This window comes from Pichia membranifaciens, assembly GCF_001661235.1.
Source record: "Pichia membranifaciens NRRL Y-2026 unplaced genomic scaffold PICMEscaffold_7, whole genome shotgun sequence".
Taxonomy (NCBI): domain Eukaryota; kingdom Fungi; phylum Ascomycota; class Pichiomycetes; order Pichiales; family Pichiaceae; genus Pichia; species Pichia membranifaciens.
In genome coordinates this window covers 395,541-421,904 of record NW_017566988.1, presented here as the reverse complement: position 1 = coordinate 421,904, position 26,364 = coordinate 395,541, and the positions used below count along the sequence as shown (strand labels likewise).

Below are 26,364 nucleotides of genomic sequence, written 5' to 3'. Positions count from 1 at the left end.
CAAGAGGGGGAGCAAATCCAATCAGGATCTCTCGCCTCTCAATCTTCTGGCCAACTGGATGTCCTTCTTCTGGATAGTGACTCTCTTGGCGTGGATGGCACACAAGTTGGTGTCTTCGAAAAGAGAAACCAAGTAGGCTTCGACGGACTCTTGCAAGGCGCCGATGGCTGACGACTGGAATCTCAAGTCGGTCTTGAAGTCCTGGGCGATTTCTCTCACCAATCTTTGGAAAGGCAACTTTCTGATCAAAAGCTCGGTGGACTTTTGGAATCTTCTGATTTCTCTCAAAGCAACGGTACCAGGCTTATATCTGTGAGGCTTCTTGACACCACCCGAGGTTGGTGCCGACTTTCTGGCAGCCTTGGAGGCGAGCTGCTTTCTTGGTGCCTTACCACCGGTAGACTTTCTTGCGGTTTGCTTTGTTCTGGCCATTTTGGATGTGGATGTGGATGTGAGACAGAAGGCAAAAAGCGAGGGGGAGAAGAAGAAGACAGACGCCCAAGAGAGAGAGAAAAAAAAGACGAGGGCAAATGCGCAGGTATATAAGCGGCGGCGGCCCGTGCAGCCAGCAGCCCCGGCCTACATGGGCCACAGTGGAGGGCCCGTCCACGGCCGCGGGCCCCCGCGGGGGCGAGAGGCCGGCGACGTGCTGCGCACGCGGGACGCGGACCAGGATTTACACCGCAAAGTGGTAAACGCGGGGCCGGCCCAGCTTTTTACATGCGCCGCCGCAGAGAGGGCGAGCCGGCCAGGCCACGCGGGCGGGCGCGTTCTGGCGGGAAAGCGGTGGCAGAGGCGGTGGCGAGCGGCCAGGCGTGTGTAGGTAGCGCAAGTAGGCAGGCGACGCCCTGCGGCGGCGGTATAAGTACACTGCGGTCTGCCCCTCTGTCTGCTGCGAGGGAGGGTGCTGTTTTTCCTGGCTCTACTTTGGATCGCTCTTTTTGCATTCAACTACACATCAACAAGCAAACATGTCTGGTAGAGGAAAAGGTGGAAAAGGTCTAGGAAAGGGCGGTGCCAAGAGACACAGAAAGATTCTCAGAGATAACATCCAGGGTATCACCAAGCCTGCCATCAGAAGATTGGCCAGAAGAGGCGGTGTCAAGAGAATCTCGGCCTTGATCTACGAGGAAGTCAGAGCCGTCTTGAAGACCTTCTTGGAGAACGTCATCAGAGACGCCGTCACCTACACGGAGCACGCCAAGAGAAAGACCGTGACCTCCTTGGACGTGGTGTACGCCTTGAAGAGACAGGGCAGAACCTTGTACGGTTTCGGTGGTTAAACAACAGCCCCTCCCGTTCCGCTCCGCGCCCGCCCCCGTCAACATATGTGTATTACTCTTTTTTTTCTCGTTTTTGCCCCCTCCCCATTTTTCTCCCCTTCTTTATGTCGATTGTACAGTTCAACTAATTGCGATTTATCACACGCGAGGCAACCGCTGCTCCGAAAGCGCCGAGCCGCGCCGGCAAGCATTGCAAGCATTGCAAGCGACGCGTCGCTCCGGCCGCGCCCGCTCTGTTACCCGGCCTCGGGCAGCCGCCTCGGGGCAGTGAGTAATCCCCGCCGGGCGGGCGGCGGACAATGAAAAATTTTTCGCGGCGGGCCCCGTGCTCAGCAGAAAGAAGCGGCGGGGCGAGCGGAGGGAGAGGCCACGGGTCTCGCAACAGAGCAGAGGGCCCGTTGTCACGCTCAGACGGTCCATGGTGAAAAGAGCCTTCTTCTTCCTGGTGGCTCTTGTGGAAATGATTCATGTGTGGTTGGAGGGTCCTGGAGGAGTTCCGTTGGACAACTGCTCTAACTGTTCACACACCCACACCCCGCAACACTTAGACACATTCATCCCGTGTCTTTGTATTACAGCAGGTGTACAAGCTACCACTACCCCTCTCCTCTTTCACTAGAGAGAACCTCGTGTCCTATATCGAGCGGTTTCCACTTCGTTTTCGTCCCCGTCTTCGTTTTCGTCCAGTCAAGGCATTAGCTTACTTTGGCCAGCACCACGGATTCCCGCAGCGTCTCGCACAGCACAGACCTCGGCTCTTTCCTCCACGCAGGAACAAAGACACACGGAACAAAGCCACGCCTGCACATATAGCACAGCACCCTTCCCTGTCGAGCTTTTAATTAAGTCTTCGTCACCGACAACACACATCTGCCGACACCCGTCCCCAGGTCTGCGTTACAAAGAACAAGATAGCAAGATATCTCCCACGCTGGAAAACCCCCCCTTCGCCATGTTTGCTTTCAACTCCTTCCACCATCCAATGGTTCCTAACCAGCCCGCCCAGCCGCAGACCCAGTACCAGCACTACTACAACCCCAACACCCAACCCATCGGCTTCAACTGCTACAGCGCCGCAAACGGCATGGCCAGCATGAACCCAGCCGTCAACGCCAACTTCATCTACAACCCCAACATGAACGTCGGCATCGCCAACAACATGAACATGCCAACACTGGGTACCGCAAATAATAATAACAATAATAGTAACAATAACGGCAACAGCGGCACCCAGCCTAATGGCGGGGTCGCCTCGGTTTTGGACTACGATCTGGATCAAATGGTGAAATTTCTCTCTTGGGTGGCCTTCGGACTTGTCAAGAAGAGCATGAGCCCTTCTCTGGCCTTCCAGAAGTCCATCAACTCGGTCTTGTCCGCAACAAGACTGCCCAAGTCTACCTTGTTGCTAGCCATCAACTACCTGTCCAACAAAATGGACGACGACCTGTCCTCCTCTTCGGCGTACATTCACTGTAACGAAGACGAGATCTTCAAGATCCTCATCACCGCGTTGATTCTTTCAAACAAGTTCAACGACGATAAGACCTTCAGAAACAAGTCGTGGTCGGATGCAACCAACTTGCCTCTTTTGGAAATCAACAAGCTGGAAAGATCCTGGCTCATGGACTGCAACTACGAGCTCTTCAAGACAAACTCGTTCTCCATGGTCGAAAGCTGCTGGAACACCTGGTGTATTAAAAACATCCAGTCCATCGATAATAACACCTCCACCGTCAACAACCACATGGTTCATCAGCAGTACAACCACCCATCAAACCTCGTTGCCCCATTGACCCCGGTCTCCACCAACCCTTCATCTCCAATCAACCCTTCATGTTGTTATTATGACAATAATACAATCCCAAACCAGATTTTCGAAAACCCGTTCCAAAACGTCACCCATCCGGAAAACATCATCAACAGCATCGGCAACAACCACCAACACCAATCCCACCCTTCTATGGTCATCTCCCCAGCCAACGACTTCCCTTACATGAGCAACGACTACTTGGAGATGCCTATGAACACCACCAACAACTACTACAACAACGGTAACCACCTGCAGACCATCAATCCCCACCACTTGGAGTATGAGAACGATCAGGTCATCAACTATGACATGAACAACTCCTACAACTACGGTTTGGATTACATCTACAATGGTTACTCGAATTATGGTTGTTTCAACGGCTACAACTACTGTGCTGCAACTGCTTGTTAAAGTTTTCTAACTGTTTCAAGTACTCATTCTGTCTTTCCTTTTTTTTCTTATTGCAAAAATCAAAAAAACCAAAAAGAATAAAAGAACTCCAATATCATTTTTTCTTTTTTTTTCCAAAATTTGAGTGTCTATAGTATTTGTTTTTTCCCATCCGTCGATATTCTTTTTAAAGCATACTTGAAATTTGCATTAATTATAATATTCACCGGGCCTGCCACACCATGTGGTCGTTCTGTCCCTTATCTTTATCACCCCTGCCTATTCTTAGTGAGTGTCTTTTTTTCGTTTTTTTTCTTTTTTTTCTTTTTTTTATAGCGTGTTACGTAATGTGAAACAGCTCGATCGTCTCGTTCGGAAGAAAAAGTAAAATCCTATAGACGGAAGATGGGAAGGACATGTCTCCCAAGCCGCCAGAAGGCGTAGCAAAACGAGCCGGACTGAGAAAAAAGGGACCGGACCTTCTTCTCTAGATGCAATTGACTCGCAAAGTATCAGCAAAGATCTCATAATACTATACAAGACATCACGAAACCCAACACACAGATCCCCCATTCAAGATGTCGATCCAGATGACCCTAATCTTCGCCCTATTGACCGTGGAATTCGGTTTGGTCTCCGTGCTTCTATTGCCGCTTCCGCCAAAAGTTCAGAGCCTGGTGTTGCGCAAGTACGACGAGGCGATCAGCAACTCCAACTTTGCCATAGTGTTGGCGTTTACGGACGCCCTTGTGGGCGTAATGTTTGTCGACGCTTTCAAGAATGGGTTCAAGCTCTTGGAAAGAGGTGATGAGATCATAGAATTCAGCAAAAACGTGTGGGACGCCCGTGCAAAGAAGTTCTACTCCCAGCGTAACCTATACATTCTGGGTGCCATCTTGGCGCTACAGGCGTGCGTCTGGTTCATGTCGATGTTGCTCAAATCCACAGTCAAGAATAAGGCCCTGCTGGGCGGTTTGTCGAACGAGGGTAAGACCCCATCCTCTTCCTCTGACGCTAAGACTCCCGAGACAGAAGCACTAGAGAAGGAACTTGCCAAGGCTCAACTGGACGTGGACACATTGAACAAGCAGTACGATTCCCTCTTTGCCGAGTACCAGAAAAAGAATGCCACCCCTGCGGAAAGTGATTCAACCAGAAAGGAAAAATAACGGCTGCCACTACGGCTAATTACGTAGGTTCAGGAGGTGTATAGGTTTTATACGTATACGAACACATAATTGAATGGATTTTTTCTTTTTTTTGGACCTCGAAACCTGAGGGTACAGACACTTTACTAATTTGGAGGCCGTGTGTTTTCGGGTTTTTCTCTATTGTTGCAAGCCAAAGGGCTTATCGTTGTAATGAAAAAAAAACCACTCAAATTTCGTACATTTCAAAAGTAGTGGTGTGCTCAACATCTTCAGATATTATGGTCCAATGCGATTATGGATCAGAAACACTCTTCAGATGCCAGAATCGACCTCATCAGCACTGAACGGCTTTACGGCCGGATGATGCACAAAATATCAAAATTAGATGATTTCACAAGCAAAGACTATGTATCTATACAAACTGCACAAGCACCAGGTGCAGCAAACTGATCTGAGGTACGGAAAGCTGAAGAAGAAGGGTGGCACCTTATCGGTATTTATACTTTTTTTCACTCGCCGGAGAAAAAACTGTCTTGTCTCATCAAAAAACAGTCTTGCTCTTCTTCTTTTTCTTGTGCTTCTTGAGCTTCTGCTTGCTTCCGACACTCGCCTTCGCCTTACCACCGCTGAGGACTTGCTGTGGAATCAGTGGTGTGGTTTCACCATTAGCTGTAGCCCCATCGCTCTCGGGCAAAATCTCTGTCGTTGTTCCCGTTTCTTGGGCCTCAACTGGAGACACGAAACTTTCGTACTCTTGGTCCGTCATATTACTTTTGTCCCCGCTTTTCTCACTCTGGTAGCTTGGTGGCTCACTGGCCGGGGTCCCCGTGCGGCGACTCGAGGCGCTGCTGTTGTCGGCTGCATTCCCCTCCTCAAGATCAGCGACTTTCTTATCTTCCGTAGTGGTGGTAACAGCCTCGTTGTCCAATTTTTCAGCCGTGGAGCTCCCTACAACAGGTCCGAAAAATGTGTCCTCGTCGGTAGGATACTCTGGTGGTATGTCGTCCCCTTTATCAAGCAGTATCTCGTTTGTTTGGTTCGTCTTGTTGTATATTGGTGGGGCACCAATTAGGCCGTCATTCCTATTTTCACAAAATCCGAGCTTTTTCACATTGGCTTCAATATAGACAAATCCCATTTGGCCAAGGTTAACGTTGATTTTACATCCATTGTTCGATTTCTTGTCCAGAGTGGCCAGGTTCTTAAAGCCAATGCAGGGAAACATCTGGAATTTGAAGTACTTTACTACCTCGTGTATTAACTTCCCGTTATGGGTCAAAAATATCGTTCCTGAGATTGATCTGTAACCCAAACCAATAACGTCGCCCTCAGTAAGTTGAGGAAGCACAATATTGAGCTCATCCTCTGCGCTGCTATCCGGCTCATAGGTCTGTTTCTTTGTTATCCGCAAATTTCCTGTAGAGTCAATTGCAAAAGAGTATGGAAGGTACCCAGGCAATTGGAAATTTGGGTAATTCGGGTTCGTCACCAATCCAATCGAAACCAACGTTGAAAGCGTGCTAAACTCTAGCAACTTTGTTTCAAAATAAATGACGTCGTTTTTTCGATTCACTGTTGGAATTGGAAGATTCAACAATGTCGAGTAGCTGATTCCGTTTATCAAGGTCGGCTTGAAATTGATCTCCACCAAATCTTCCACCACAAAAGGTATGCTTTTCGATATGCAAGACTTGTAGTTGTATGCCTTCAACAATTTAAGGATCTTGTTGTTTTTGAAGTCCAGTTCTGTGTTTTCGAGTAATGCCGTCGTCTCGTCGACATCGCCATCTGTCATTTCAGAGTTCTCGCTTTGCTCATTTTCTAACTTGCTCACCAAGGATCCGATCTGGTCGTAGTAGTCGAGAAAGTGGAACGAGTTGATACCCCGGTCTCTGATCAACAATGACTCAGTAGTCACCTTCGTGGAGCTCAATTCGGTTGTAACCAAGTTGGGTTTGTTGAAACGGCAGTAGCTTACTGATAGCAGGTACGTGATCTTCTCAGTATCCGACATTTTCATGAACCTGCTGTAATTGTCGAGCTTAGAGTACCTAGCTAAGTCAAGCCTCATCTGGCTTGGCAAGTGGCCCTCTGGTGTCTCACTTTCGTCATCCTGAAACACGAAATAGAAGACCAAGTAGGAAATCAAAATCAATGAGAAGAAAACCACAGCGGTCATCCCAAAGAGGAAGAACAAGAAAACGTTGTCGTCCATGATTTGGCTGACAATATGAAGTGTAGATGCAGCTATTAACAATTGCCGTAAATGGAAACCGGCTTGAGCTTGTAGGTGTCTCACGACCACAACTCTCTGGCCTTCTCCACGTCCATCTCCATCTTTTGAGATCAATTTATAATCTGGTGTGGCAAGTTTTATCAGAATTTTTTTTATTTTTTATTTTTCCTCATTTTTTTTTATTTTCGTTCCCTCCTCCGTTACCACCGTGAGGCTAAACACTCTGTTTACATGCACATCCAAGGTATGAGATACATTGGGCTCCGAAGGCACCTGGGGCAGTTACATGACCAGCCAGTGGCTGTTGAAACTTTTGAGCTCTTGTATTGACCGGTACACATACATGCGTGCATACGTGCACGGACGCAGGTACACAGTTTACATAGATAAATAGCCGTAAATGTATACGTATATTACATAATCATTGTGGGGAAGACACCCTTCGTCATAGCAACATCTCCAATGGGTTTTCGACAATGGTCTTCAACTCTCTCATGAAGTCACCACCCTTGGCACCGTCGATGACACGGTGGTCAAAGGTACCGGTGATGGTCATCACGTCGTCAAACACAAAACCGAATTGGTTGGCCTTGTCTGGCACAGCCTTCTTTTCGACAGTACCGACAGCCAAGATGACGGCCTGAGGAGGGTTGAGGATGGAGGTGAACATCGAGACGGCGTGGTTCATGCCCAGGTTAGAGATGGTGATGGTACCGCCCTGGAACTCCTCTGGCTTAAGCTTATTATCCTTGGCCTTCTTGCCCAACTCCTTGATCTCGGTGGAAATGGACTTGAGGCCCTTGGTGTCTGCGTTTTTGACAATTGGAGTGATCAAGCCTGTTGGCGTGGACACGGCAATGGAGAGATCGACGGTGCTGTACTGTCTGATAACGTCCTTATCTTCCAAGTAAGACGAGTTAGATTCTGGGACCCTCAAGGCAGCCTTGGCGATGGCCTTGACGAGCAAGTCGTTGATGGTCAACTTGTACCTGCCGTCAGCGGAGGCGTTCAAAGACTTTCTGAGTTTCAACAACTTCGAGACCGAGATCGAGGAGGAAACAATGTAGTCTGGAGCACCCTGCTTCGATGCAGTCAATCTCTTGGAGATGACCTTTCTCATGTTTGTCAATGGGATATCTGTGTATGATGCTGCTGGGGAGCCTGCAGCAGCGCCGGCCGCAGAGGCGGAGGCGGTGCCGACAGAGGCAGCTACAGGAGCAGCCTTGATGCTCTCGACGTCCTTGGCGGTAATTCTGCCGTGCGGACCGGTTCCCTTGACACCCTTGAGGGAAATGCCCTTGTCGAGGGCAATCTTCTTTGCCAATGGCGAGGCGATGATCCGGTCCGTTTGCGCAGAAGCGGCCGACCCAGACGTGCCCGTCTTGGCTGGCTTGGACGCCTCGCTCTTTTCTGCGGCAGCAGGAGCCGGCTCAGACTTGGACTCTGCAGCAGGAGCAGCGGCAGGAGCAGCAGTGGTGGAGTCTCCGGCGTCTGCAGCCGTGAAGGACTCGAAGGCAGCCACGTCCGCCTCGTCTTCCACGTACACCGCGATCGGCTTGTTCACAGGGATCTCGTTGGTTCCGTCCGGCACCAAGATCTTCGCCAGGTACCCGTCGTCCTGGAACTCAAAGTCCATTGCCGCCTTATCGGTCTCCACCTCGGCAATCGCCTCGCCAGGAGCCAACTTGTCTCCGACCTTCTTGTACCACTTCACCAAGTTGCCCTCCGTCATGGTTGGCGAGAGCGCAGGCATGTCGATCACCGTGTGCTCTGGGAACTTTGAAGCATAGTGTCTGAACGACTGCTGGGCCAGCGAAGGAAGACGCCTGGCTGCGTATCTGCTGGATAATCGCAACAGCGGAGTAGATCTGGTGATAAGAATAGACGACATTGCCGGTAGTCCGATGCTCTGATGCAGTAGTGCGGTGCTGGAGGGGACCTTCTAGCTGCTACCAGGACGAGAAGAAAGAGGAAGGCACAAAACTCTTAACTCAAACGTCAAAAAAGAAGATGCACAAACACCACTGCAGACAAACGGACTGGCCTGCCCGAACAGCCTCGGTGTACGTGCAGACAGGCTGTGTGAAGCTCCTCTCCCTCTCCCTCAGCCGCCAACTGGTGATGATCGCCGCCCCACTCCCACCCAAATTGACCTGTCCGAGGGAGGACTACTCTCCGACAAAACGCGGGATGGGTCGATCGGCGCGTGGGATAAAAAACTGGGTCGATCGACTTAAAAAGAAAAAAGTTGCCTCTTTCCTATTTGGGTGCGAGGACGTCGGCGGTGCGAAAAGGGAGACAGAGGGGAACAAGGCCATGAAAGAAGGAAGCACAGAGAACAGGAAGGAGAGGAAGAAGAAGGAGGCGGCTCAGAGCCGCAGAAGAGCCCCTCCACTGCATACACGCATACACACACAGAATGGCCGGATTGAACTTGTCAGAAGAGTCCAAGGAGAGATTCACCAAGATCTTCGAAACCGCACAGACCATCACGCACTACGGCTGGTTGCCCTTCGTGATCTACCTCGGGTGGGCGTCGACAAGCAACAAGCCGAACGTCGTGGCCCTCTTGTCGCCTTTGCCCTCTGCTTGATTGCCCGTGCACAGCGCACCCCTGTATATATATGTCTAGGTCTATATATTGTGCAAAGAAGATGAAAAACCCCCTACAGAAGCCGTCACTCGAGCACCAGCGAGCAGATCTCCGCAAAGACCCTGCTTGCCGGGAGCCCGACACAGTTGTAGAAGTCGCCGTCGATGGCGTCGAAGAGCACGGCGCCGAGCCCCTGGATCTTGAACCCGCCGGCGACCTCGAGACCCTCTCCGCTGCGACAGTAGCTGCAGATGGCGGCGTCCGTGAGGCCGTCGACGAGGTGGATCGCTGTCTGCGTCCGGAAGCGGCTCTCCTGCTCGACGACGCCGTCGCCGAGCTTCACGAGCACGCCGCAGGTGACGATGTTGATCTTGTGGCCGGCGGCCTGCGCCGCCCGCAACCGCTGGAGCATCGCCACGTTCCCCTCGTAGCTCCTGGGCTTCTCGAAGATCTCGCCGTTGCAGATGATCACGGTGTCTGCGGAAAGCAGGAGCAGCGGGGAGGCAGTTTCGTGCCCCAGAGCGTTCCGCACGTCGAGCAGCTTGTGGTAGGCAGTGTCGGCAACGTAGTCGACGAGGCGGCTGGCGTCGTAGGAGGCCTTATCCAAGTCCTCCTTGAAGTTGGACTTGCGGACTATCGGCTCGAAGCCAATCTGTCTGAGGATGTCCCTCCGCCGCGGGGAGCTCGAACACAGAATGAAGCGGTACTTGCGGATTGCTGTGTAGACAGGGTGTTCGTAGGACATGGTCTGGGGAGGGACGGCCGAGGTGGTGCCGTGTCGGTGGACCCGGACCCCCGGAGGAGGGAGGAGCTGAAGACATGAAGTCTCTTCGGAGACACATCAGCGTTAGGATTACGTAATGTTGAAATTTTGTACATAAGTGGGAGGAAAAAAGGGGGTGTGTCAGGAATAGCAAAAAGAAACAGTCTATAGGTTGTTGATGTCGAAGTCGATGCCCATGGCAGCAAGAGACTCCTGCTTGGACTTGATGCTGTTGGCGTGGTTTTTGCTGAGCTTTTCCCACTCGGCCTTGGACTTCTTCTTGTCGTGCTTGAGCTGGTTGAGCTTGCCGTAGGGGACGACCTTGAACTTGATGTTGGCGCCTACAAACAGCTTCTCGTGGACCTTGTCGCTGTCCAACACGGACACGCTGAGCAAGTGGCCCATCAGAAGGTAGTTGTCCATGGTCTCGGCCGCGACCTTGGCCACCTCGGCCTCCTTGAACTCGAGGAACGCGTAGTGCTTCGACTTCCCGGTCTTCTTGTTTCTCGACAACCGCAGACGGGTGATCTCGCCGAACTGCTCGAAATACTTTCTCAATTCCTTCTCCTCGAACCCGTTGGGCAACCGCCCGATGTAGATCACGCCCCGCTTGCCCTTGCTGCCGTCTGCCTTGTCTGCTCTGCTGCCGGCCCCGCTGCCTGCCGGCTGGATCACCGTGTGGCCTGCCTGGTTCGACACCTTGGTGCTGGCCTCCGATGACGCCCCCTTGCTGCCGGCTATTATGTCCTCGTGTATGGCGAGCTCTGTGTCCGACTCCTCGGAGCCCTCGTTGTCCGAGTCGTCCGAGTCGGACGGAAGCTGGAACTCCTCCTCCGCTGCTGCTGCAGAAGCTGCCTCCTCCTCCTTCTTCTCGTTCAGCTCCTTTTCCAGCTTCTTCGACTGCACCGTGCTCTTCTGCTTCTCAGCCTTCCCAGCCTTCCCAGCATTCCCAGCCTTCGCCTGCTTGCCGACTCTCGTGCCGCTAGCCTTCTTCGCCACACTTGCGCTGGTCGCCTTGGTAGAGCTTCTTGTGTTCGCCATGTCTGCTGTTGTCTGCTGCTTCGCTATCACTCTGTCTTGCACACGCTTCAGAAGAACACCTAGCTGGATACTTCCAAGATGTAGGTCTGGGACGTCTAGCCAAAAAGGAAAAAAAATTAAAAAAAATTAAATTCACCCGAAAAGAAAAAAATTCAAATTTTTCATGAAAGATTTTTCCCATTGCACAGAGCAAAGGCGGAACAGAATAGGCAGGAAAAGGCCACGCAGCGGGCGGGTGGACGATCGACGGCGCACGCCGGAAAGAGCCCGGGCTCTGCGGACACAGGCACGCAGGGCCGCAGACAACGCCAACAAGAGCTGTCCAACAGAGGACAGGAGCCTTCTCACTCCCCCCCCCCCACCTAAAGCGGGTGCCACCCCCGGACGGGCCCTTCTCCGTCTGCAGAAGCCCGCCTGCCGCAAAAGATTGCTTGATCGAGACTGGCTTTCCAAAGCTGGCGAATCGCGCCCGCCGCGAGTGTCATGGCGCGATGATGGAGACGAGGAGCTTCTCTCTGGGGTCTGGGGCGGTGATAGCAAGATAAAACGTCTGTCGTTTCTTGATCTGGGAGGGACGACGGCGGCAGGCTGGGAGGGTGGTGGTGGAGGTGTCTCCCAGGCTCCGCACAACCGTCCATCCACACACACGCACCTGTCCGCCATGTCCAAGACTTTCACTGCAGAAGAAGTGTCCCAGCACAACACCAGAGACGACCTCTGGATCATCTACAACAACAAGGTCTACGACGTGACCCAGTACCTCGACGAGCACCCCGGCGGAGAGGAGGTCATCCTCGACTGCGCAGGCAGCGACTCCACGGAACCGTTCGACGACATCGGCCACTCGGAGGACGCCCACGAGCTTCTTGCCGGCCTGTGCATCGGCGAGCTCACCGGCGGCTTGAAGAAGAAGACCAAGGACGCCGGCGCCTCCGGCGCCGGCTCCAGCGACTCCACGCTCCCGCTCGTCGGCCTCGCAGTCCTCATTCTCGCCATCGTCGCCTACTTCGTCCTCAACAAGTAGGCGCCGTGTCTCTCTCCTCCTCTATATCATTCTGAACAGAACCTACACTAATACTCCACACGCCGTCTGCCCATTGACTGGGCGCCGGCGTCTCTCCAGCACGGCCCCACGGGGCCCCTGTTCCCGGGCGTCCCCTCTCTCTTTCTGTATTCCTCCGTACTCGTATAGCAAGCTAGATAGATAGACAACACAGCTCCTGAAACAGCTTAAACGAGAAAAAAAGGCGCCGGCGCCGATTGGTGTTTTCTGCCCGTTTCGGCCGCTGACGTAGCGCGCGACACCGACGCAGTTTGGCGTCGCCATCGAGCCTGCGGCAGGCCAGCGATGTCGGTTTGCCAACTCAATGAGGTGTTGTTTATTCAGATAGAGACCAGAGCAGCAGGGAGACGGAGCAGTGAAACAGACGCTGTTTCTCCGTCTTCTGTTCCGGCCCCCACCTGCTGCACTTGCTCTGTTGTGCCCTGCTGCCCTGCCACCCACAACGCCCGTCCCCCAAGTGAGCCTACCTAGATCGCCATGTACACAATGAAGTTGGTTCCAGCACTCGTGGCCACGCTGTACGCCTCCGCGTGCGTGGCCTTGTCCGACACATACACAATTGGGAACGACAAGGTCCTGCAGACATGCGCATACGTGTCCAACTCGGAGAACTTCCTGCAGAGGCTGTTCTACTCGCAAGAGCCAAGCATCAACATCCACTTCCCGAAGCAGAACGAGGCCGAGAACGTCGAGGTGTACACGTTGATCATGGGCGGAGAAGACATGAACAAGGTCACGATCGGCATGAACCCGTACTTCAAGGTGTGTGACGAGTACGCGCTTGCCGGCGGGTTCTGCCAGCACGAATCGGACGAGACGCACTACAAGAAGAAGACGTTGCCCGAGTTGATCGACAGCAACTCCTTCGGCTACCCGATCGAGAGCTTCATGTTGAGCTCATCAGGCGACGACCACGTGTACAAGCTCACCAAGTCGTCGGTCTACTGCGTCATGTTCTTGACGTCCTCGATTCCGGAGGGCCACGCGGAGCTGACCGTCGAGATCGACTGGGTGCAGTCGTTCGGCTCGTTGCTGGTCAGCGACTTCGACAGAATGTCCACGTCGCTCTACTTCTTCCTCGCCTACGGCGCCCTCGGCGCCTTCGTGTTTGTGTCCACCTACCTCAAGATCCAGAACGACAAGACCTCCGTCTCCTTGGACCACCTCAAGTACAAGAAGTACACCTTGCAGTACAAGTTCTTGATCTTCCACTGGGGCTCCGCCGTCCTCTACCTCGTCACCATGATCCACTACATCGCCTTGAACAAGTACGGCTACATCACAAACTCCATCATCGTCCCCTTCTCCAACCTCGCCGCCTTGTCGCTCACCACCCTCTTGAGCGTCTGGATGATCTACAACTTGATGTTGTTCTCCGCCGGCGCGTGGTTCGGCGGCTTGAAGAACTCCAGCCTCAAGCTCTACGCCGCCCGCTTCATCGCCATCGTCCTCGTCTTCGAGATGCTTGTTTTCGACGTCGAGACCTCCAGCATCTACTCCTTGATCGGCGAGGCCCCAACAGACTTCCTCAGCGTCGTCATCTACTTCGAGTTCATCGCCATCTTCCTCTTGGGTCTTGTGTGGGCAATCTCCACCTCCTTCACCATCAAGGACTCCAAGCTCAAGAACACCTTCTACCTCTCCATCCTGCTCCTCACCATCGTCTTCTCCACCGTCATCTTCGGTGCCTACATCTTCAGCTCCACCGCCCAAGCCTCTGCTGTCGCCTACTCCATCGAGTTCATCTTCAGTCTCATTTTCACCTTGCTCTGGAACAACGTTGTAGTCGAGAACAACGAGATTGTGTACAAGGCCTAGGCCTCTTTTCCCCACTATATAACCAAATAAATACTACAAATACATGAAGGACCCTCAAACCCGCGGAAAACGCTTTTCCGCGTCGATCGGTGCCCCTCGGGGAATTAAGGAAATAAAGCCGGAAAAGGAAGAAAAAGTATTATTTCCTGTTGCTCGTACCTCTCGTACCCCGGGCGGAAGAAAAAAAAAAAAAAGCTGCCGTCGTATACTTCGTATACGCGCGTTTTCGCTGCAAGCAGAAGGTGAAGTAGTCTACTCACTCATGTGCCGCTACAGTACACACACAAACGCAGATGGGCCGACACAATAAACACATCCGGCATTAGGCTTATATTCTTTTCTGCTGTGATTTGTTTGTTCTCTTGTTCTCGGGTTCTTCTTCCTGTTGTTTTTGTATTGGTGTTTTCTTTTGCACGTTTAGTATCCCTCCGGCAGGTCGTTCTCTTTCGTGTCTGTAACTAGCAAGAATGGAAGCGCTCAAAGTGGATGCGAAAGATACCTTCGAAGCGGTATCCAACTCGACCAGCACGCTGGGCGAGAAGACGGGGCTGATGTCTGGGCTGGGGTCGATGTCGTGGCTGCAAATCGGGATCTCGCTGCTGGTGGTTGCAATCTCATACGACCAGATTTCGTACCAGCTGAACAAGGGCTCGATTGCGGGCCCGAGATTCAAGATGTGGCCGTTCATCGGGCCGTTCTTGGAGAGCTTGGACCCGAAGTTCGAGGAGTACGTGGCGAAGTGGAACTCGGGCCCGTTGTCCTGCGTGTCGATCTTCCACAAGTTTGTGGTGATTGCTTCCGACACCACGCTTGCCAGAAAGATCTTCCAGTCTCCGTCGTTCGTCAAGCCCTGCGTTGTGGACGTGGCTGTGAAAATCTTGAGACCCACCAACTGGGTCTTCCTCGACGGCAAGGCGCACGTCGACTACAGAAAGGGCTTGAACCCTCTCTTCACCAAGAAAGCGTTGGAGGATTACATTCCCGAGCAAGAGAAGGTGATGGACAAGTACTTGGAGCGGTTTGTCGAGGTCAGCGACAAGGGCCCGCAGATCTTCTTCCACGAGTTCAGAGAGTACATGTGTGCCATCTCCTTGAGAACCTTCTGCGGCGACTATATCACCAAGGAGCAGATCCAGCTGATTGCCGACAACTACTACAAGGTCACCGCGGCCCTTGAGTTGGTCAACTTCCCCATCATCATCCCCTTCACCAAGACCTGGTACGGCAAAGTCATTGCCGACAAGTCGATGAAGATCTTCGAGGCCTGTGCGCAGCTGTCCAAGGACGCCATCTTGAAAGGCAAGAAGCCCAACTGTGTCATGGACGCGTGGATTCTCTCCATGTACGAATCCCGCGGGGATATTGTCAACGAGAACTCCGACTCCAAGACCAAGGTCAGATTGTTCAGCAACAGAGAGATCTCCGAGGCCGTGTTCACCTTCTTGTTTGCCTCCCAGGACGCCTCCTCGTCCCTCTGCTGCTGGCTATTCCAGATTGTCGCCGACAGACCCGAGGTGGCCCAGAAGATCAGAGAGGAGCAGCTTAGAATCAGAAACGGCGACCCCAACGTCAAGCTAACCCCGGAGTTGATCGACAAGATGGAGTACACCAACATGGTTGTCCGTGAAACCTTGCGTATAAGACCCCCCGTCATCATGGTTCCCTATGTCGCCAAGAAGGCCTACCCGGTCACCGACAGCTACACCGTTCCTAAGGGCGCCATGATCATCCCCTCCGTGTATCCCTCCCTGCATGACCCAGAGGTCTACGAGAACCCGGAGGAGTTCATCCCTGAGAGATGGCTGCCCGGCGCAAAGGCCTGGGAGGGGAAGAAAAACTGGTTGGTTTTCGGCACAGGCACCCACGTCTGTCTCGGACAGATCTACGTCATGATGAGTTTCACTGCGCTTATCGGCAAGGCTTGCATGTTCACCGACTTCAAGCACACCGTCACCCCGCTCAGTGAACAGGTTAAAGTCTTCGCCACCATCTTCCCCATGGACGACCTCATCTTGGAGTTCCGCAAGAGGGACCCTACCACTGTTGTGTAACGCTGTCTGTAATAATGAATCTGTCGCAAGGCGACAGCTCCCGCAGCTTATGTAAGCAGAACATATCTCTTTCACCCCGCCGAGCCGATTTTGATCCCACTCGTTCACCAGAAACCGGCAAAGCCAATGGCGAAAGCTAAAAAAGTCATCGGATCCCGGATTGCGCGTGTACACGTGACTTTTCAGGCGTCGGGGTTCAATACTGTGGCGTTTCCCGGGATTGCCTGCCCTTTTTTTTTTCAGACTGGTCTCTCTCCGCCGTTCTCGACATGATTTTCCAGTCCGGAGTCATTGACCAAAGGCCTATGTTTGCGATAGGATTTGGCGATATACCGATACCGGTGGAGGCCTTCTCTTATATTGGAAGAGCATTTTGCGTCGTCCAAATTTTTTCTTCTGTGGTCCACCTCCGTTTGGGCCTTTATTGTTTGCTGCTTCTGCTATTGCAACGCTGCGTATCTGTATCTAGCAAGGACTACAGAGATGGCACAGAAACAGGAAGAGGCAATTGCCAGGGTCGCTGCGATCGTGGCACAGGTCTCAGACGCAAAATTTTACCATGTTGATCCGTCGTCCAAGACTACCGCAAGCAAGCTCTCCTCCAACGATGCGTTGACGTACATCGACGAGCCAAAGTCGATTGTGTCGAACTTGGACTCGAGGAAGTTTGTCCAGGCTCTGCCTCTGCTCTTGAAGAAGGACAGCTCCAAGATCTACAACCTCAACGTGAAGATCTCGAACGACGACTTCTCCATCGTCACTGCCTGCAAGGATCTTGGCTTCGCTCTGTTCATCTCCTCGGACGTCCAGGAGTCGGTCGATTTCACCCTTCTCTCTGCCTTGGTCTCCAAGGTCTCCCACCAATCTACTATTCATTTCTACGTCGAGGAAAAGTCCCAGGCGGTCGACGTGTCCGCTCTAGACTTGGCCAAAGTCAAGTCGGTTTACGACTCGTTTGACTCACCCTCTTTGGATGACGCATTTGCAGCCATCAAGTCGCTCACAGGTAACACACACTCCGAATTCAAGCTCGTTAACCATGCGAAATCCGCAACCAACTTGATTCTCCTCCTCGGTAACCCGACGGCTTTTGCAAACGATGTCAAGTTCACCTCTTCGAACTCCTTGATCTCCATTAAGGTTTATAGACCTCTTGAATTGCACAACTTGGAAAAGCTAATCGCTTCAGTCGAGTTTGAAAAATTGATCGTGCTGGAGCAATCCTCCGTTAACCTTCAGTTCCAGTCTCTATTCTTGGACTTGCTCAACATACTGCCTTCGTTAAGCAACTCCTCCAACGTCGAGGTCTTGCCGCTTCAGATATTGAAGGTTGATTCTTCAAACGTCGATTCTGTCGTGGAGTCCTTGAACAAAATCAAGTCCTCGAGCCTCCCTGTGTTGGGTAAGGCTTTCAACGAAACCTCTGCCCCTTCAGTTGGTACCTTTGAAAAATCTTCAGATGGTGCATACTTGCGACTCTTGAAAGAGTCTGTGGATCCAAAATATTTGAACATTTTGAACGACTTTGAAATCAACCCATCTCCAGAATACTCTTTTGGTAAGTTTTTATACCAAGAAGAAGAGTTGAAAAAGTTGGTCGAGCTCGTCGAATCGAAGCTTTCTTCATTCACTGGTGAATTGAACGATGAACTAACCAACTGGCTTGTCAAGGCAAGAGACACAAGTGACGTTCACGACGGATCTGCCATCGTCAAGTTGTTAGAGAAGGACAACTCCACCACTGCCGTGGAATTATTGGAATTGAAAAAGTATTTCACATTGACCCACAACTGGATCATCGGCTCCGATAACTGGTCTTACGATTTAGGATTATCCGCATTCCATGCCGTTTTGAACTCAAACAACAAGAGAGTGAAGTTACTTATCATCGATTCCGACTCCTCAGTCAACCAGAAACAGGGCAAAAAGAACTTAGGTTTGTTTGCCATGAACTATAAGAACTCATACGTTTCCTCCATCGCTATCTACTCCTCTTATACACAAGCATTGGCATCCTTTATTGAAGCTAACAAGTTCTCAACTGGTCCATCGATTGTGCTCGCTTACATGCCTAAATCAAACAATTACTTGGAATTATTGAAAGACACGAAAAAGGCTGTCGATGTCGGTTACTGGCCATTATATAGATTCAACCCAACTTTAGAGAACGAAGACGAATCATTCAAGCTTGATTCTTCTTTCATCAAGAAGGAACTACAAGATTTCCTTGACAGAGAAAACAAGTTATCTCTTTTGGTTTCCAAGAACTCTAAATTGGACTACAACTTGAAGACTTACAATAACAAAGTCAGCACCAACGTTGATGAGAACTCCAAGAATGCTTTCAAGGACTTGTTAGAAAAGTTAAGTGGCGCTCCTCTAACCATCGCGTATGCATCCGACGGTGGTAATGCTACAAACCTTGCCAACAAGTTGAACAGAAGAGCAATTAGTAAAGGTTTGAAGGTCAAATTACTCCAGATGGATGATTTGTCTATGGACGACTTAGCATTAGAAACCAACGTCGCTTTGATCACTTCTACTTCCGGTCAAGGTGAATTCCCTAACGGTGGTAAGGCGTTCTGGGAAAACTTAAAGAACTCAACCCAAGATTTGGCAAACATCGGCTTTGCCGTCTTTGGTTTGGGTGACTCTAAATATTGGCCAAGAGCTGAAGATGCACACTATTTCAACAAGCCTGCTCAAGATTTATACAAGAAGCTTGAACTTCTAGGCGGTAGATTTTTGTGTGATTTGGGTTTGGGTGATGATCAAGCCGATGATGGTTACAACACTGCCTACAACAGTTGGGAACCAAAATTATGGGAATCTTTGGGCGTCTCCGTTGAGAACGCAGATGAGCCACCACCAATCACCAACGAAGATATGAAAATCAACTCCAACTTCTTGAGAGGTACAATTGCAGAAGGTTTGGCAGACGAATCAACTGGTGCAATATGTGCTACTGATCAGCAATTGACCAAGTTTCATGGAATTTACATGCAGGATGATAGAGATATTAGAGATGAAAGAAAGAAGGAAGGTATGGAACCAGCATACTCTTTCATGGTTAGAGTCAGATTACCAGGTGGTATCTCCACCCCAGAACAATGGCTCAAAATTGATGAGTTAGCCGATACTAATGGTAACCATACTTTCAAAATCACCACCAGAGCAACTTACCAGTTACATGGTGTTATCAAGAAGGATTTGAAAGATACTATAAGAGAAATCAACACAACTGCAATGGATACTTTAGGTGCATGTGGTGATGTCAACAGAAATGTGATGATTTCTGCTCTTCCAGGTAACCGTCATCTTCATGCACAAATGGATAACACTTCCAAATTGATTAGTGCTAGATTATTGCCAAAGACTACCGCATACCATGAAATCTGGTTAACAGATTTGAAAGAAGTTGCTAGAGGTATTGAAGGCTCACCAGCCAAGGTTATGATAGGGGGTGATGCCCTAGTTGATGCTGAGCCTTTGTACAGCCCTGTCTATTTACCAAGAAAATTTAAGGTTGTCATTGCTATGCCACCATACAATGATGTTGACGCTTGGGCTCATGATGTCGGTTTGATTGCTATCGTTGAAAACAACAACATCATTGGTTATAACGTTCTGGTTGGTGGTGGTATGGGTACTACCCATAACAACACCAAAACATATCCAAGAACAGGATCCATGTTTGGTTTCGTTGAATACGATAAGGTTATCGATGTATGTGAAAAAGTTATGATTGTCCAAAGAGATAATGGTGATAGAAAAAACAGAAAACATGCTAGATTAAAGTATACTATTGATGATATGGGTGTTGACGTTTATAAGGCTAAGGTTGAAGAACTATTGGGTTTCAAGTTCCAGGAGCCAAAGCCTTTCAAGATTGAATCCAACATCGACTACTTTGGATGGACTCAAGATGAGACTGGATTGAACCACTACACTTGCTTCATTGAAAACGGTAGAATTGAAGATGTTGCAGGAAAGCCACAAAAAACCGGTTTAAACAAGATTGCACACTATTTCAAAGATAACAACGCTGGTGTTTTCAGACTTACAGGTAATCAACATATCTTGTTAAGTGATATCCCTGACCAACATCTTGAAGTTGTCAAGAATTTACTACATGAATACAACCTTGATAACTTGAACCACTCCTCTTTGAGACTATCCTCTGGCTCCTGTGTTGCATTCCCAACTTGTGGTTTGGCCATGGCAGAAGCAGAGAGATACTTACCGGTTTTAATTGGCAAGTTGGAAGAAGAATTGGAGAAATTGGGCTTGAGAAATGATTCTGTTGTGATGAGAATGACTGGTTGTCCTAACGGTTGCGCAAGACCATGGGTTGCAGAAATTGCGTTGGTCGGTAAGTCATATGGTTTTTACAACTTGATGTTAGGTGGAAGCTACATTGGTAGCCGGGTCAACAAGATTTACAAGTCTAATGTGAACGAAGAAGAAGTGTTGGCAACCTTAGTTCCAATGTTTGCAAGATGGGCAAACGAAAGATTGGATGGTGAGCATTTTGGTGATTTCGTCATTAGAGTTGGCATTATTAAACCAACTTTAGAAGGAAAATACTTCTGGGATGATGTTGTTGAACATTGATGTATTTCATTTCTCTTTTACTTATTATTCTTTTCTTTACTTTCCATTGTTTACTAGTTAATATTTAATATCTTGTATTTTGATAAATTTTTAAGTACAAACCATATTCACTTAGAATAAAACAAAACTATACATCTAATTCTATTATACATTTGGAGCCGTAATTTGAAATCAAACCTTATTATAGTCTGGTTTCTCTGTATTGCGATCTCCTTCAACGGCAGCATTGTCGTTACTCTTTTTCAAGGACTCAAGTTGTGCTATCACGTGAAACAAAGTTAACGGCGTGTTACCAGAGATCTCTCTTTCAACATTCAAGACATCTTCTAACTTCACATCCCAAAACTTGCGCAATATTTTGTTGAGCCTGTTGTTGAACTTCATCCGCAGCAGTTTCACTTCATTCTCCACAGAATTCTGAAAATCCTTTTCCTTCTGTGCCATTTCATTCTGAAATCTTCGTATAATCTTGTCTTTTTGCTTTCTGGTCAAAACCTGTGTAGATGGTTTGTGAGCATGTTTGTGAACGGCATTAGAGCTAGCTACCATGGCGTTTATTGCTAGCTTCACCTTGGCGCAGGGTATAAATAAATATGAGCAATTCAACCATGTTGTTGATACCCATTTCGATTCATGTCCGCAAAAATATCCATTTTCGTGATGATTTGAACGCGCCGATTCAGTGGCAAATTGAACCTTTCCGTTTTACAAGGTGGAAGTTTAGCCTTACTTGTCGCAGGGATAGAGGGAGAAAAGCGGGATAACCAGCGGAAAAGGGCTAATTGAATTTGCAGTCAATAGTGCAACAAGACAAAATGGTGTTAGAAGCTACTATGGTTATCATTGATAACTCAGAATACATGCGCAATGGTGACTACACGCCCTCAAGATATCAAGCGCAACTAGATACTGTGGAGATCATATTCAGGAGAAAGACCAATTCAAACCCAGAAAACACGGTTGGATTGATGACTATGGCAGGAGAGTCTTCTGTTGTTTTGAGCAATTTGACGACAAACTACGGACAAATCTTGAGTGGTTTACATTCTAGTAAAATCGAAGGACAATCCAATATAGTTGATGGTATTCAAGTTGCATGTTTGGCATTGAGAAACAGACAAAACAAGAATCAAAAGCAAAGAATAGTTGTGTTTGTTGGATCTCCCATAAAGGAAGGAGTCAAAGAACTGAGCAGTCTAGCTGTAAAGTTGAAGAAAAACAACATATTTGTTGATTTTATAAATTTCGGGGAACAGCAAGCAAATACATCTAAACTTGAAGAATTCATGAGCATTATTGACAGCGGTGATAACCTGTCTCATCTGGTTACAATTCCTCAAGGTCCATATTTGTTATACGAACAAGTCGATAAGACAGCCATTTTGAGAGATCAAGACCAATTGGAAAGCATGCAAGATGGATTTGGTGAATTCGGAGGTGCATCCGGCGGCGCAGCAGATGCCGGTTTTGGTTTCGGTATGGATGATCCAAATATGGATCCAGAACTTGCCATGGCCATCAGACTGTCTTTAGAAGAGGAAAATACGAGAAAAGAAAAGGAGGCTGCAGCTGCTGCTTCAACCAAAGAAGAAGGACAGGAGAAGCCTGCTGGAAGCGATGAGAAGATGCAAGAAGACTAATAGATGGATAGTTAATTAACATAGTTCGATTGTATAAAGCTATAAATAGTCGCCTAGCGAGTAAGTTTCATATCCGAAACGGGGAACAGAAGGCGACATGAATTTTGAGCGCAGGCAAGTAGCAAGGGGGATTTGATTTATTTCCCTCTTTCACCCCCTTACTTTTAGGTATGGAGTAGGTAAACAGGATGTTTAAATCTCCTTTTGCCTAACCTGGTGATTTCACTCCATCGGCTGGCTGTCTTTGCTTCACCAGTGTATAATAAGATGTCTGTTAGTGCCCAAAGAAGATCACCATATCGGCAATCTGCTTCGGGGATGCGTTTTGAGGAATACTCTCCGGCTCGCAGATTCCGAATGGAAGGGTACGAAAGACAGAATAACTTCAACAGGCCGAAAGCTAGTCTAGTCAACAATGGAAATACAGCTGTAAATAAGGTACTGTTGGAAAACAATTTGATTAGTAACAAGGATTATGATTTATTTCCTTCTCCTTTCACCAAAGAAATGTTTTTAGAGTACTATGCTCTGGGTAAACAAAATCTATCGACAATAGAATTTCCACCTTCCCTAGAGGGCACGACTTTCTTAAAAGCTCCAGAATCATATTATGAGATACGTAGATTGAACACAGTAGAAAAGTTTATGAACCTTCCGCATTGGGAACATTCGAATAGGTTCAATGTGTTACTTAAGAAGATGATGTCAATGTTTAATTGTAAGGGTGCAGCATTGAGCTTAATCGATTCTAGAATGCAAATTATCAAATTCCAGCATGGATTAGGTTTTGACCAATGTTCAAGACAAGTTTCTCTTGACTCGCATGCGATTCTATCACCTGGATATTTCCTACTCTTGGATGCTTCTAAAGATTGGAGATTCAAAACTAATCCAATTGTAAAAAGCCTGCCAAATATTAAGTTTTATCTTGGAGTGCCATTGATAGCATCAAACAAACAGGTAATCGGAGTATTATCAATATTTGATTCTTTTGCTAGATGCAATAATGATGAATCCACTGTAAAGATCATGAAGAAGATGAGCAGTGAAATAATGGAGTATTTGGAGACCCCTATCAAAAAGAGAAATCATGATCACAGAGATGGCACCAGCAGGATGTTGCAGTCTACATGTTTACCAACCGGAAGTAATTCTAGGAGTGGTGATCAAAACAGCAATAATAGCAAATTGTTGGAAATATATGGAAGAGCAACTAGTAATAATAAAAGGAACGAGGAGATTATCTTTGAGAAAGATGGTAGTGGAACTTCCTACAAATACCATTCGAGCCTTAAATTTAGTAAGTACAGCTGTCCATATGATGATTTGATTGATTTGAATGTTTGGAAAAAGCTCTCGAGATGTGACAATTTGAGAAAAGCATCAAATTTGTTGTGTGAACTTTTGATGAACAAACTAAGCTTGGACTGTATCTACATTTGTAACGTGAAGGTGACAAAAAATTGTTGGATAAATAAGCAGTTTTATCCTCTGAATGAGAGAGAAATAGAAGTGGAAAACTATAAATTTGAGGATAAGATTGAATGGGCTGATGAAGAAAATGAATATGAGAATGAAGTCATGAATGATTTTGGGAACATGAAGATGAAAGTCATTGGTATGGCGGCTAGAGAGACTAGAGTAGAAAACATGCTTGATAGCGACAATGCATATGAATTCCATAGTAAAGTTATCAGATCTGTCAATGGACTAAATTATCAAAGTGCAGATAGTAGGGTAATTTTCCACTCGGGGTACAGTTTGCCGTTTTATAGACATCCGAACAAGTTGGTTAGGAAGAGCAGAATGAAAGCGCTTCAATCGGACAGAAACGAGATTGTTGAGCTATTTTTCAAAAGTAATGGTTATTTGATTACATGCTTTGATAGCAACGGGAGAGATATTAGTGAGTCTGAGATCGGATACGTGTATGGATGTGCATCCATCTTGCGTCGGATCTTTTTCTACTAGACGTCCGGGTATAATTGGTCATATAAAGAATAAATAAAACATCTACAAATACACACAGAAAGTGGTAGGAGGGTAGAAGAAAAGAAATACAGTAACAAATACATATACATATACACATACACTTAATATATATTACAAATCCACGCTTAAGTCCTTGAGCTTTATCTTGTTGGGTATTGTTGGGTGGACCAAGATCATCCGATTGAGAAGTAGGAACCTCACGAGAGGGTCATCCATTGAATTTAGAGTGACCCAAGTGGGGTGCTCGGAATTTGGGTGTAAGATGTTGTTGTTCAAAAGCACCTCGAGGAGCTTTAAGAACTTTTGCTTACGGGATTTCAACGAGTCTTCGTCGAGATTTTTGAAAAGAAAACTGAACTCAAGACCGAAAAGATAGTCGTTCACCAAGACTTTGATATAGGAAGACAATTTCCTTGCCCGTGCCTTTAGGGCGTCGGTCTTGGACAACAAAATGGACGCCTTGATTTCATCTGGTTGCTGTCTGAAGGACGGCTGCGATTGCAAGTCAGCTATGGAAGCGTTCAGGGCGGCAAGAAGCGATTCCAGCATCGCTGCTATAGAGCGACAGATGAAGAGGTCGGATGCAACCACATCTGCGGAGAGCGTGTTTGAGAGCTGGCGAGTTTGTGTTCGAAGCTGGCAGTTCGCAAGCGATGCCGGCACGGTCTTTGAGGAGACCGACTTGAGCGGGACTGTTTTCAGCTGTCTCAGCAGAGCTAGTACTCGCAGTTTCTGTGCACGTTCTGCATCTGGGTTCTGCAGCTGCGATTGCGACGCCTGTGACTGCGACTGCGACTGCGATTGTGAAAGGGTGTAGTTTGCGTTCACAAGGGAGAGCCTGTTCTGAAGCAGCGTGACTGTGTCCTCAGATGCGGCTACGGATGAGCGCAGGTCCGGTATGCGCTGACTCATGTCTGGCAATGCGGAGGGCCACAGCTTGAGGCGCAAGGCGGCGGCTTCAAGTGTTGACGAGCCATGAGCCCCCAATTCATGCTACGAGACGGCAGAGCCATATGGTGGAGACGGGCCTGAGCGAAACGCGAGCCGAAAAGGGAAAGCCCGGCTTCTGTCTTTTCTGGGCCGCTGGCCACACGGGGGTGCTTGAGGGCCTCTGTGGACGGATCCCAGAGCCGGACTCATCACAGCAGGCACAACATGGACACCGACACGACGTTGTATGTGGGGAACTTGGACAGCCAGGTTGACGAAGCGTTGCTGCACGAGCTGTTTGTGCAGTTTGCGCCCGTGCAGAGCGTGCGGCTGCCCAAGGACCGTGTGAGCGGGAAGCAGCAAGGCTTTGGTTTCGTGACGCTGTACACGGAGGAGGACGTGCGGTACGTGCAGCAGGTGGCGAACGGGCTGGCGCTGTACAACAAGAGCATCCGGGTGAACCGTGTGAACCGGGACCGGGACAGAGACAGAACCGGCCCCGGCGGCGGCAGGCCGTGAAGGTGAAGTTGAGCCGGCAGAAGAGTGTCGCACTGCAAAAAAGGGGGCGATTTCTGTCGAGACGACGGCGACGGGCAGGGGCTCTTCTTCTAGCGACAGGTGGCCCTGCTCAGTCCAGCACACCACTGCCAGACAGCGCACCATACCATGAGCCAGAACATCGACACCGCACTCTTGCAGAACCTCGACGAGGGCGCACGCAAGGAGGTTCTTGCGTTCATCCAGCAGGAATCGTCCAAGGCGAAGATCCAGACGTCGGTCACCCAGTTCACCGACATGTGTTTCAAAAAGTGCGTCACCGCAGACATCACCACCGGCACTCTCGCCGCCGGTGAGGAGCAGTGCGTCAGCGACTGTCTTAACCGTTTCCTGGACACCAACATCAAGGTTGTCCAGTTGCTCCAGGCCCTTCAGAGATAGATGGGTGGGTGGAAAGAAAAGAGTAGAGAGAGGATTATGTAAGCCGTGTA

The 26,364-nt window shown here is 49.1% G+C and overlaps 18 protein-coding genes across 18 annotated transcripts; 11 read left to right on the top strand and 7 right to left on the bottom strand.

Moving 5' to 3' along the window:
- Positions 1-21: 21 nt before the first annotated feature.
- Positions 22-432, bottom strand: PICMEDRAFT_60606 (hypothetical protein; the record flags this gene model as incomplete). The annotated part of the gene is made up of 1 exon (XM_019163447.1): positions 22-432. One exon carries the CDS (start codon positions 430-432, stop codon positions 22-24), a length of 411 nt encoding a protein of 136 aa, XP_019015611.1.
- A 369-nt stretch (positions 433-801) lies between these two features.
- PICMEDRAFT_18394 (hypothetical protein) lies at positions 802-1,440 on the top strand. Its single transcript, XM_019161985.1, has one exon. The coding sequence runs from the start codon at positions 972-974 to the stop codon at positions 1,281-1,283; it is 312 nt and encodes a 103-aa protein (XP_019015610.1). The 5' UTR covers positions 802-971; the 3' UTR covers positions 1,284-1,440.
- Positions 1,441-2,235: 795 nt separating this feature from the next.
- Positions 2,236-3,504, top strand: PICMEDRAFT_74728 (hypothetical protein; the record flags this gene model as incomplete). The annotated part of the gene is made up of 1 exon (XM_019164851.1): positions 2,236-3,504. The coding sequence occupies one exon, from the start codon at positions 2,236-2,238 to the stop codon at positions 3,502-3,504; it is 1,269 nt and encodes a 422-aa protein (XP_019015609.1).
- A 557-nt stretch (positions 3,505-4,061) lies between these two features.
- Positions 4,062-4,652, top strand: PICMEDRAFT_74727 (hypothetical protein; the record flags this gene model as incomplete). Its single annotated transcript, XM_019164850.1, has 1 exon — positions 4,062-4,652. One exon carries the CDS (start codon positions 4,062-4,064, stop codon positions 4,650-4,652), a length of 591 nt encoding a protein of 196 aa, XP_019015608.1.
- Positions 4,653-5,175: 523 nt separating this feature from the next.
- Positions 5,176-6,849, bottom strand: PICMEDRAFT_74726 (hypothetical protein; the record flags this gene model as incomplete). The annotated part of the gene is made up of 1 exon (XM_019164849.1): positions 5,176-6,849. The coding sequence occupies one exon, from the start codon at positions 6,847-6,849 to the stop codon at positions 5,176-5,178; it is 1,674 nt and encodes a 557-aa protein (XP_019015607.1).
- Positions 6,850-7,155: 306 nt separating this feature from the next.
- On the bottom strand, positions 7,156-9,048 carry PICMEDRAFT_18391 (hypothetical protein). The gene has a single exon (XM_019161984.1). It carries the CDS (start codon positions 8,759-8,761, stop codon positions 7,316-7,318), a length of 1,446 nt encoding a protein of 481 aa, XP_019015606.1. The 5' UTR covers positions 8,762-9,048; the 3' UTR covers positions 7,156-7,315.
- Positions 9,049-9,289: 241 nt separating this feature from the next.
- PICMEDRAFT_37047 (hypothetical protein) lies at positions 9,290-9,463 on the top strand (the record flags this gene model as incomplete). Its single annotated transcript, XM_019163050.1, has 1 exon — positions 9,290-9,463. The coding sequence occupies one exon, from the start codon at positions 9,290-9,292 to the stop codon at positions 9,461-9,463; it is 174 nt and encodes a 57-aa protein (XP_019015605.1).
- An 85-nt stretch (positions 9,464-9,548) lies between these two features.
- Positions 9,549-10,208, bottom strand: PICMEDRAFT_74724 (hypothetical protein; the record flags this gene model as incomplete). Its single annotated transcript, XM_019164848.1, has 1 exon — positions 9,549-10,208. One exon carries the CDS (start codon positions 10,206-10,208, stop codon positions 9,549-9,551), a length of 660 nt encoding a protein of 219 aa, XP_019015604.1.
- A 192-nt stretch (positions 10,209-10,400) lies between these two features.
- Positions 10,401-10,835, bottom strand: PICMEDRAFT_27206 (hypothetical protein; the record flags this gene model as incomplete). Its single annotated transcript, XM_019162487.1, has 1 exon — positions 10,401-10,835. A coding segment is annotated over one exon (435 nt), but the record flags the coding sequence as incomplete, so codon positions are not given.
- An 829-nt stretch (positions 10,836-11,664) lies between these two features.
- On the top strand, positions 11,665-12,497 carry PICMEDRAFT_18388 (hypothetical protein). The gene has a single exon (XM_019161983.1). It carries the CDS (start codon positions 11,929-11,931, stop codon positions 12,289-12,291), a length of 363 nt encoding a protein of 120 aa, XP_019015602.1. The 5' UTR covers positions 11,665-11,928; the 3' UTR covers positions 12,292-12,497.
- A 225-nt stretch (positions 12,498-12,722) lies between these two features.
- PICMEDRAFT_18387 (hypothetical protein) lies at positions 12,723-14,206 on the top strand. The gene has a single exon (XM_019161982.1). The coding sequence runs from the start codon at positions 12,817-12,819 to the stop codon at positions 14,146-14,148; it is 1,332 nt and encodes a 443-aa protein (XP_019015601.1). The 5' UTR covers positions 12,723-12,816; the 3' UTR covers positions 14,149-14,206.
- A 93-nt stretch (positions 14,207-14,299) lies between these two features.
- Positions 14,300-16,461, top strand: PICMEDRAFT_18385 (hypothetical protein). The gene has a single exon (XM_019161981.1). The coding sequence runs from the start codon at positions 14,616-14,618 to the stop codon at positions 16,197-16,199; it is 1,584 nt and encodes a 527-aa protein (XP_019015600.1). The 5' UTR covers positions 14,300-14,615; the 3' UTR covers positions 16,200-16,461.
- A 56-nt stretch (positions 16,462-16,517) lies between these two features.
- On the top strand, positions 16,518-20,947 carry PICMEDRAFT_18384 (hypothetical protein). Its single transcript, XM_019161980.1, has one exon. The coding sequence runs from the start codon at positions 16,683-16,685 to the stop codon at positions 20,811-20,813; it is 4,131 nt and encodes a 1,376-aa protein (XP_019015599.1). The 5' UTR covers positions 16,518-16,682; the 3' UTR covers positions 20,814-20,947.
- A 37-nt stretch (positions 20,948-20,984) lies between these two features.
- On the bottom strand, positions 20,985-21,362 carry PICMEDRAFT_13677 (hypothetical protein; the record flags this gene model as incomplete). Its single annotated transcript, XM_019160096.1, has 1 exon — positions 20,985-21,362. One exon carries the CDS (start codon positions 21,360-21,362, stop codon positions 20,985-20,987), a length of 378 nt encoding a protein of 125 aa, XP_019015598.1.
- Positions 21,198-22,567, top strand: PICMEDRAFT_18383 (hypothetical protein). Its single transcript, XM_019161979.1, has one exon. It carries the CDS (start codon positions 21,629-21,631, stop codon positions 22,451-22,453), a length of 825 nt encoding a protein of 274 aa, XP_019015597.1. The 5' UTR covers positions 21,198-21,628; the 3' UTR covers positions 22,454-22,567.
- Positions 22,568-22,767: 200 nt separating this feature from the next.
- PICMEDRAFT_18382 (hypothetical protein) lies at positions 22,768-24,567 on the top strand. The gene has a single exon (XM_019161978.1). It carries the CDS (start codon positions 22,772-22,774, stop codon positions 24,422-24,424), a length of 1,653 nt encoding a protein of 550 aa, XP_019015596.1. The 5' UTR covers positions 22,768-22,771; the 3' UTR covers positions 24,425-24,567.
- PICMEDRAFT_18381 (hypothetical protein) lies at positions 24,433-25,752 on the bottom strand. Its single transcript, XM_019161977.1, has one exon. It carries the CDS (start codon positions 25,355-25,357, stop codon positions 24,557-24,559), a length of 801 nt encoding a protein of 266 aa, XP_019015595.1. The 5' UTR covers positions 25,358-25,752; the 3' UTR covers positions 24,433-24,556.
- Positions 25,753-26,041: 289 nt separating this feature from the next.
- On the top strand, positions 26,042-26,314 carry PICMEDRAFT_37055 (hypothetical protein; the record flags this gene model as incomplete). Its single annotated transcript, XM_019163051.1, has 1 exon — positions 26,042-26,314. The coding sequence occupies one exon, from the start codon at positions 26,042-26,044 to the stop codon at positions 26,312-26,314; it is 273 nt and encodes a 90-aa protein (XP_019015594.1).
- Positions 26,315-26,364: the final 50 nt, after the last annotated feature.

Coding starts and splice junctions, on each gene's coding strand:
- PICMEDRAFT_18383 (XM_019161979.1), top strand. CDS start 21,629: ATGGTGTTAGAAGCTACTATGGTTATCATTGATAACTCAGAATACATG.
- PICMEDRAFT_18385 (XM_019161981.1), top strand. CDS start 14,616: ATGGAAGCGCTCAAAGTGGATGCGAAAGATACCTTCGAAGCGGTATCC.
- PICMEDRAFT_18381 (XM_019161977.1), bottom strand. CDS start 25,357: ATGAGTCAGCGCATACCGGACCTGCGCTCATCCGTAGCCGCATCTGAG.
- PICMEDRAFT_18394 (XM_019161985.1), top strand. CDS start 972: ATGTCTGGTAGAGGAAAAGGTGGAAAAGGTCTAGGAAAGGGCGGTGCC.
- PICMEDRAFT_18384 (XM_019161980.1), top strand. CDS start 16,683: ATGGCACAGAAACAGGAAGAGGCAATTGCCAGGGTCGCTGCGATCGTG.
- PICMEDRAFT_18382 (XM_019161978.1), top strand. CDS start 22,772: ATGCGTTTTGAGGAATACTCTCCGGCTCGCAGATTCCGAATGGAAGGG.
- PICMEDRAFT_18387 (XM_019161982.1), top strand. CDS start 12,817: ATGAAGTTGGTTCCAGCACTCGTGGCCACGCTGTACGCCTCCGCGTGC.
- PICMEDRAFT_18388 (XM_019161983.1), top strand. CDS start 11,929: ATGTCCAAGACTTTCACTGCAGAAGAAGTGTCCCAGCACAACACCAGA.
- PICMEDRAFT_18391 (XM_019161984.1), bottom strand. CDS start 8,761: ATGTCGTCTATTCTTATCACCAGATCTACTCCGCTGTTGCGATTATCC.